This window comes from Etheostoma spectabile, chromosome 13, assembly GCF_008692095.1.
Source record: "Etheostoma spectabile isolate EspeVRDwgs_2016 chromosome 13, UIUC_Espe_1.0, whole genome shotgun sequence".
Taxonomy (NCBI): Eukaryota; Metazoa; Chordata; class Actinopteri; order Perciformes; family Percidae; genus Etheostoma; species Etheostoma spectabile.
In genome coordinates this window covers 11,180,572-11,189,818 of record NC_045745.1, presented here as the reverse complement: position 1 = coordinate 11,189,818, position 9,247 = coordinate 11,180,572, and the positions used below count along the sequence as shown (strand labels likewise).

Here is a 9,247-nt window from a genome sequence, read left to right as displayed (position 1 = left end):
GGACTATACGGTCTTTACGGTGTTTTCTGCCGACAGCCAGCCTTTTCCTCTTGGGTCCAGCTCCGCTGTCCAGCCCCTCGAGCGTGCTTCGGCCGCCACACCATATACAATACAAATAAGAAAACACGGTTACTATTTACTATCAACGTCATGAACGGAAATGACGTAACGCTTCTTTTAGGAAGTGTCATTCGGTTTTGTCATGACAGGTTAGGGTTAGGGTTCATGTGGCATCACTCTTTTTTTATATAGTATATATACACACACATTCACGTGTTACCGAAAACACTATAGCTGCTTGGCTGCACTTTGTGACAGAAGCAAACTCCACATAGAACTGGGGCAATATAAACCCTTTCCTGATTATGACAGCAAGCTAAAGCTATCTGTTTATTTAATCTTGCTTTGCCACCCTTCTTCCACAGTGCTGCAAGGGAAGGTCTGGAGCCTGGAACCAGACCTTGGCCAGGCTCTGGCTAGTCCACACATCATTCCGGGATGGGAGAAAAACCTGCTCTGGTTTATCGTCATGTGTATATATATTGGCCAGTGGCCAGAATCAGCCTGCTGTCCTGCCCAGGGATGTTTTGATCATCAACAACTTCACTTTCTGTATTTAAATACACTTTTAGGCACCAATTCATGGGGAAAATACCTTTATTTACCCTATGTGAAGGACGTGAAACTTCGTGGATACAGACATTTAACACAGGATTTAAATTGTGAATCTTTTAAATGTACTTTGTGTTCCACATTAAATGAATGAATCTTTGTCAGAAACACTCCAAAACAGTGAGTTAGGATGAGGTTGTACCAAAGACACGTTAGGAAAAATGTCCATACCGTCCACATGCAAACATACACCCTTTGGTAGTTTAGTCTGGCAGCTCCCAACCTAAGGTTGGGCAGCTCCAAAGGGTCACATCATAAATCAGAGGGTTTATGAGATGATTAATAGGAGAAGACACAAGAAGAAAACTAATTTCAATACAAATATCTCTATTGATTTTTCAGACTTTTCTCTAATTGCTTTCTTTTGTAAAATATTGGATAATTTCCCCTCTTTGGGCCTCAAACTGTTATTTAAAATAAAACAATCTCAGAGGTTTGGATGAAAAACATTGAAAACATGGTGGTTTGGAGGAGTGTTTTATTAAGCACGTTCTGTAAGGAGCTGCTGGGTAACAATCTATAATTTCCCGAAAATAAATATGATGCAAATGTAACACTTTCTTATCGGAGTAGTACACTTCTGACCAAGACATAAAATCCATAAACAACAACCAGACCTTCCAGGTAGCTGGTTGATGGTTGTTGACAGGTCAGTGGGATTTCCGTGATTGTTTTGACCATCGCTTACACAAAAATGAAATCAAAAGGACATTGATAAAAGTAGCAGTGCATGTAAATACTCCACCAGGACACCAATCATAACATCGGTAAAGAGCTCTAAAGAGAATATTAGAGCTGACGGAAACTTTGCATGTTCCATATAGAGGAGGATTACCAGTTCTTATAAACTCTTGGCCTTGTCCTGGTTCTTCATGTATTTCTGGTAAACCACTCTCAGTGTGGTGGAGAAGTTTCCCATGAAGAGCACCATGTAGGAGCAGCCACACATCAAAACCTACACCCCAGTCAAAAAAGAAAAGATAAGCTTGGTCAGAGGGTCTTGGCGACTCTTAGAGCTTTTAAAAGAGAAAACATAGTGTTACACAAGCTACTATTGTTTAACCTATATACCAAAACATTTCTATTTAAATCCATATTTGGATTTACGCAATGTATACTCCTCATAGGTACATGTATTTAAGTTTAGCTGTCAACAAAATATTCCAAATGACATTTATAAATGAATTACTCTAATAATGCTACTGGTAGTATAATTATTACATTGACAACATTGTACCGAAATTAATCAAAAGATAAAGCATGACATGTATTTGAACCCCACCTTGAAAAAACAAAGTAGGTCTCAGCTGATTGGATAAACTAAATAAAAGCTGTGTGACTGTTAAAGGTCTGGGTGGAAATTAGTAGTGGAAATAGAACGGGAGGTTTTAACAAGATGGAATATATAACCAGAGATACAATGGATACAAAGTGCATGTGAACACAGAAAAAGACAGAGAAAGCTGTTAGGAAAAAAATCAACAACACATGAACGAGCCATAACAGCTCATTGGGCAATGTTGCATTTTTCTGTTTTTTTTTTTTTTTTTAAAGAGGGGGGTTGTCTATGCAATGGGAGTTTCAGATTACAAAATAAAGTTAATTTGACATTTGTATGACACAATCAGAAACTCTAGTGACAAAAATCTAAATAGCTCTCTTGCCGCTGAGCTTCAACACCGAATCATGAGAAGTTTGTGTTTTTAGCTTATACTATTATTTGTTTACATTTAGACCAACCTGAGTCATGTCATGCTGCACTGGATACAAGTAGTTCCTGTGTTTTGCACTGTACAGACCACACGTAGGGCGTAGCAGGACGTAGCGGTGCCCTGCTACGTCCTGCTACGTCCTGCTATGTCCTGCTATGTCCTGCTATGTCCTGATACGCTCTGTGTGCCCTGCTATGCCCTGAACTACTACAACTACTATTTCTAGTCACTGTTCCATTATCTTTATTGTGACTGTTATTGCCACTGTTCATCACACCCCGACCGGCCAGACACCGCCTACCAAGAGCCTGGGTCGGTCCGAGGTTTCTCCCTTACAGTAGGTTTTTCCTCACCGCCGTTGCATTAAATGCTTGCTCTTGGGGGAATTACTGGAATTATTTTTACATTATAGAGTGTGGTCTAGACCTACTCTATCTGTAAAGTGTCTTGAGATTACTCTTGTTATGATTTGATGCTATAAATAAAATTGATTTGGATTACTTTTACTGAAGAAAAAGTCTGAATCTGTTTTATGAGCCAAGTTATAAATCCTTTTTAAGATTTCTAAAACAGATTAATGGACATTTATCCTCAATGGACACCACACCGCAGGAATGAGAGATTAAAGGGCTATGACATGTCTGGCAAATTTCACAAGTAAATGGCCGTGGGAACGTTGAAGCTCTCCAGTGTACAAACCTGCCACTCTTTACACTCCGGGAGCTGGAACATCCGGAAGAGTGTTATGCTGTTGTAGAGCTGCCAGAACTGTAAGACGAGGAACAGTCAACACTCAGGAATGCTATAAAAAGAGAACTTTGTAGTTTTATTTTTGCATTTCTGAAGTGAGACTTTCACCCAGATTGGATTTATTGTCATTTGGTTTTAAATCTTCAGAATAGACAACAATAAATATCCACTATTTTATTTTACATTTTATAAAAAGCTCATTAATGAGCCCTGAATGTAAGTAAGCAGTGAGCTGTACTAAGAGAGAGGCTACTCACCTGACCAAAGAACAAGAAAGGAAGGAGGAAGGTCAGGCCCCTCCACATCCAGGACTGGAAACCCTCTGGACCCCAGGAGAGGAGAGAGTCACTGAGCTGAGGTCTACTTAATCTATCGTCCTCATTAGAGGACATTTGTCCTGCGTAGCTACAGTGTAACCAATACGGATAAATACACATGAACAATGAAGGAATATACAGTCGACATGAAACAATAAATGCTCAAATGTTTGTCTGTGATAAGCTCAAGTCGGACAATAATATCGTCACGGCTGAGTTATTGTCATGTCATTACGTTACAAATACAAACTGACAAGCTGGTGACTGGAAGCGGTTTAGACTGCACTCACCGACGGTCACGTCCATGTTGTGTCTTTCTCCCAGCGCTCTGAGTCTGTACAAACAGCCACTCTGGTAGTAGTACTGGAGGAACTGGACAAAGCCTACTTTACACGCAGAACACAGAAGGAATTTTAAAAAATATTAAGTTTTTTTTATTTCTTCAGAATAATGTTAATTGTTGGCTAAGTCTTAGCCAACAATTAACAACTTAGTTTTGACATCTTAGCTGCTAAGAAATCCCATAGAAAACAGAGAAATATTCATGTGGAGGTTTGCTGACAGCAATGTTGGGGAGATATCTGTGATGTCTGTGGTGAGCTAGGCTAGCGGTGGGTGCGTCAGAGTTACGACACGCACAGAGACGAGAAGGGTGTGTATGAATTTATCTAACTGGGGGATGTGGTGAAGAAGCTAAAGTCCCAATAAGTCTGCATGTTCTTTAAGCAGGTTAAGCGTTCACACGTCGGTGAACTCACATCTTTTGAACATCTTTCTGTATCTATACACTAGGAACCACTGGCCTAAATGGTTTACTATGCTGGTTAGTACATAGTGAATATTAAGAGTGAAGTGTAGAGTTAGGGCACAGCTTAAATCTCTTACTTTGGTATAGACAGTATGTAAGGAACTGGTTCCTAAACATCTGGTAGAGAGCGCCTTCAGGCCTGCGAACAAACATCTGGTTAGAAAGGAGCACAAACCCAAACTTTTATGGCATTCAAGTTGGAAAGAGCGAAAGCTTGGCGTGTCAACACCAACCAATCAACACATCAGGATATAATTATGTACAGTAATAGTGAAAGTGTAAAACTCTTACTTTAAACAAAAGTGGATAACATCACTCACCAAGTGAGCATGACTCCAGACAAAAAGGCTGACACGTAGTGATGGGAAACCCACCAACCTTTGATCCTGAAAACAACATGGAGGACTGACACTGAAGGGCATGAGGCATGAGGCAAAGGCACATATGTGCATATGTAGAGTCACACATGTCCCAACTAAACAACTATAGACTGTAAAATAGTGCAGCATCTATGACTTCCCCCATTTGTTTGTGGACTGCCGTTTTAAAGACCTGAGTTTGGCAATACGAGTGCCGCCATCTTGGTTTTTTGCAACAGGATGTGCCAATTTTTGACGAGAAGGTTGAGGCGGGGAGGATGTGGTTGCAATGGCGCTGCGCTTAGCTCATCGCTGAAGAGGAAAAGTTTCAACACTTCTTAAGCAAATCCTCCAGTGGAGATTTGCTGGTGGGTATAGCGACTGAGACCATAATCTCATTATGAAAATCTTTATTGAGGTAATAAGAAAACCTCATTTTGGAGACGCTCCCAGTGCAGAATGCAGTTGGCGCATTGGCTTCACTTTTCAGACCTGGAAGCTTCGTCAACTACTTTAACAGTCTATGGTCACGACCCCCCAAAATGATATTTAGTATCCTACTTTAGTCCCTAGATTAGAAGTCTCTGAGGGTTTACCACTTTATTTGTTATCATCATAATGAAAACAGTGGAGACAGTAAATTTGTCACAGACCTGGAGCCGTTGCTGATGAGGACGCTCTCCCGGATGGTGAGCGTGCAGTAGTACCACACCAACAGGAAGTTGAACAGGGCATCTAGGGCTCTGAGACAAAAAGACACAAAGAAGTTAAAGACGACCAAAGTCACACATATAATGAAACTAATCCAACAAACTACTTCATTCATCCATATTGACAGATGACACAGGCCGTGCAGCAAAGACAGAAGCCCTCTGTGTGTACACTGGATGTGATCAGGCTCATATCTTGGTTATAATAACCAAATTTAAAGGGATAGTTTGGAAATTTTTAAGTGGCGTTTTTTGAGGTACGGGCAGGGGTACCGACACGTAAGATAAGCAATGTACTACTGTAGACCGGGGCAGTAGCTAAACAGATTTCAGCCACCTAAAAAAAAATCAATATCATATCAGTTTAGGCGTACACTGTATTTATAATATTTACACGCTTTACCTTTGCCGTTAACACCCCTTTACGGCAGGGAACTGAAGCCGTACTACTTTGATAAAACATTTTTTTTTAACTCACAGAACAGGGGAGTTGCTGGTCTACAGCTTCCTGAATCAGTTAGTTAGTTTGTGTTGTGTGACTTTAGTGTTTTAAAAGGATTAGTTCACATTCACCAAAGTCACACCAAGTCACTTAAGAAGACCAGAAACTTCTGTGTATTATGCGAGGTAAAATTAAAAAGAAAGCATAGACAAGGAATGAAAGGGTTGTTTGATGATAAGGTAAAGCCTTGAAAATATTCTAAATATAGCATACACTTAAACTGATATCAATTTGTTTTAAGTTGGCCTTTTTTTTAGGTAGCTTAAACATGTTACGCTGCAGCCCTCATCAACAACACATTCCCTGATTTACAAGACCTAAACATACACTGCTGCACTGAGTGAACTGTCAACACGATAAACATGGGTACTGTAGTTCATCTTCAGTTGATCCCGCTTACACCTTCCTGTTGCAGTAAATATTCACTAAAGCCTCACATGTGTATTAATCCAGGAAAACAATGGGGTGCACTATTAGGGAGTGCTCAGCTAAAGCTAAACCCACAATTTTCCCTCAGAAAAGCTCTGCAAACATAAACAAGGGGCTGAGAAATCTTACCTGTAGCTGAACAAAAAGCGACATGAGAAGGAGACAACGAAGAGGATGACCGTGAGGACCAGTTTAAATTTCTCGTATTCATCTTTGTAGGCAAATCTGGAATGATGAAACTGTATCAATGCGACGTTGACTGTGGCATGAGTGTCTTTCTAAAGACATTTTTGGGGTTGTAAGAAGAAAAACATCGGTGTGACTTACTTTGACTGTTTGTTGAGGAGTGTTATGTTGACGTTTCCTAAAACAAGATTAAGGTACAACCTAAACAGGATGAGATGTCGTTCACATCGCAGACAATTTTAAAGGTTTTAATAATGTTTTAACCCTCGTGTTGTCTTCTCGCTGATCTGGAAAATTGAAATGGAAAAACCTTTTATCGAGGTTATCGTCGTCTTTTTCGACCCTTTTGTGGCTTTTGTGGCCCCCTGATGACTTTGTCACTTTTTCAACGTTTGTTGACTTTTTCTGAGCCTTTTGATATTTTTGTGTTTTTTTTTAAATTTTATTTTTATTTTCCATTTGGCACCTTGACATTTTTGTTACTTTTTTCGACATCTTTTCATATTTTTGTCACTTCAACATTTTTCTCTCTTTTTTAAGACTAGAAAAGCGCTCTATAAATACAGCACATTTAAAAATTTTGAAAACTTTATACAATTCTTTTACCAATTGTTTTTTCTCCAAATGCTATAAAATTGATTTAAACACCTAAAATTCAATGAATGTAGTGAATTGATCATTTATTTAACTTGTCAAGGGGCGTTGTAGGGAACCATCCACGTTACTTTTTTGGACAATTTGTTTAACAGAAACCCAAATTTCTGATATAGAAACTTTTTGGAAAGGGGTCAAATTTGGCCCGAAGACAACAGGAGGGTTAAAATGTGTATAGATTTAAACTAAATGAGGAGCTTTATTGTATTTACAAGTGTCAGATCTGTTAGAGCTGTTATTACACATTTACTGTACCAGTACAACTACTTCACTTTTCGGTTTGCTGGAGAAAAGTTCACAAAAACAAAAACAAATGACAGAATCCCACCCGTTCTTCTTTGGCAGAAAAGCTTCCATCTCAGAGAAAGCATCGGCCCTGTCTCTGATGGAGTTCTCGATTTCAGCGATGGCATCCACGTCCTCTGGGTTTAATTTGGGTGTTGGATGCTGTTCTTTGCATCTAATTATGGAAAGAAACATTATGATTAGGTTTGTAACACAGCACAGACTAGCATACATAATAACTAACTAAGATATGTTACATTTTGGCTTGATCACTTTTGATAATACAGTCCCAAAAGCACTGCGGCTCCAAAAGAGGAAAGAGAACGACATAACCCCTTCCTGGCTTCCAAACCATGAAGAGAAATAGGTTCCAACAGCCGGTTTCCTTTTGACTCCACTTCCTGGCCGGCAAAATTCCCAGAATCTAAATCTAAATCACTGGAAGAACATAAACTGTGGGTTGCAGGCTTCTCATTTTTAGAATTACCAGCGGCAAATTTGATCAGCTGTAGTTCAAATGAAAAGTTTGTCTGTTCTCCGGTTAATGTGCATGTCGGATATATTATCTGAGGCCCTAAGGTCCTGGCTGAGATATGGGCTGCTGTATTTTGTATGAGCTACAGATTATTACCAGAAGAAAGGGCATTAAATGAATCTAGTACCTTGAACTGCTCTTGCACAATTACTCCCAGCAAATCCACAATGACTCACCAATCAATACTTACTCTTTTAGTGATGCAGTGAGCTCTTTCAGTTTCTTCCTCTGACGCGCTATAGCAACGGAGCAGCTGTCTTGCAGTCTGGTCACTTCCTCAAGTTTCTGTTTATAAAGACGATGGGTGTCCTGGAGGTAAAAAAAACAAACAAAAACACAAAAGAGGATATATTAAGTTGTGTTGTGTATTGTCTGTTTTTTATTTATTAACAAGTCTGCAACATAGAGATGCCAGTGAATCATCCAAGTCAAGTCAATTTATTTATAGAGCACATTTAAAACCAACCTAGGCTGAACAAAGTTATATTATGTTATACGAACAAAGGAAGACAATAAAAATATAGACACATTGAACATCATACAAACACCACACTTCTATACAAATTTCCCTAAGCTAAATCATACGCCAAAGAATAAAAATGTGTTAAAGTACGAGACTTAAAGATCTCGGCAGTAGAGGAGGACCTAATGTAAATGGGAAGTTTGTTTCAGGGCCACAACGGAGAAAACCCGATCACCCTTTGTTTTCATCTGCGACTGTGGAACAGCTAAAAGGAGCGGATTAGAAGATCTTAGGTTCCTGGAGGAGTGATGTAGGGTAAGGAGATCAGCAAGGGGCCAATCCATGTAATGCCCTAACCCTTGTGTTGTCTTTCCGTCAACCATGAAAAAAAGTTATCGCATTTTCTGACATTTTTGTCACTTTTTCAACAGAGTGGGTCCTTTTCTGATATTTTTTCCAACGTTTTTTTATTTATTTTTATATTTCTAATGGGAGGACATTTTCAGCTTATTTCAAAGGCCCATTTTTTGTGATGAAAAAACTGAAAATGGGTCAAATTTGACCAGAGGACAACATGAGGGTTAGAAACAAGTAACATTAAAGCTTGGTTCAAGGTTGAGTCTATATTTGACCGGTAACCAGTGAAGAGAAGCCAACATCGGGGAGATATGATTTCTCTTTCTGGTTCCAGTCAACAATCCAGCAGCCGCATTCTGGACCAGCTGCAGGCGTGATGAAGATGATTGGCAAAGCCCACAATACAAGGAACTGCAGTAGTCAATACGAGACAAAATAAGAGCAATAATGTCTCCATGTCCTTACGACAGAGGACGGATTTTAGTTTAGCAATAGTCCTGAGATGAAA

General features: G+C 39.5%; 1 protein-coding gene across 2 annotated transcripts in view; it reads right to left on the bottom strand.

Annotated features, from left to right (window-relative positions):
* Nucleotides 1-1,130: 1,130 nt before the first annotated feature.
* Nucleotides 1,131-9,247, bottom strand: part of tmem120aa (transmembrane protein 120Aa) — a 9,611-nt gene continuing 1,494 nt past the window's right edge. The window contains exons 2-12 of one of the 2 annotated variants that reach the window (XM_032534214.1): nucleotides 8,110-8,228; nucleotides 7,428-7,559; nucleotides 6,587-6,646; nucleotides 6,389-6,484; nucleotides 5,272-5,361; nucleotides 4,580-4,645; nucleotides 4,337-4,398; nucleotides 3,742-3,837; nucleotides 3,392-3,456; nucleotides 3,084-3,152; nucleotides 1,131-1,627 (exon numbers count right to left, since the gene is read on the bottom strand). In XM_032534214.1, the coding sequence (XP_032390105.1) occupies nucleotides 1,514-1,627; nucleotides 3,084-3,152; nucleotides 3,392-3,456; nucleotides 3,742-3,837; nucleotides 4,337-4,398; nucleotides 4,580-4,645; nucleotides 5,272-5,361; nucleotides 6,389-6,484; nucleotides 6,587-6,646; nucleotides 7,428-7,559; nucleotides 8,110-8,228 (969 nt within the window). In that variant the 3' untranslated portion in view covers nucleotides 1,131-1,513. The remainder of the gene's footprint in view (nucleotides 1,628-3,083; nucleotides 3,153-3,391; nucleotides 3,457-3,741; nucleotides 3,838-4,336; nucleotides 4,399-4,579; nucleotides 4,646-5,271; nucleotides 5,362-6,388; nucleotides 6,485-6,586; nucleotides 6,647-7,427; nucleotides 7,560-8,109; nucleotides 8,229-9,247) is intronic. The other variant, XM_032534215.1, reaches the window with a different exon arrangement.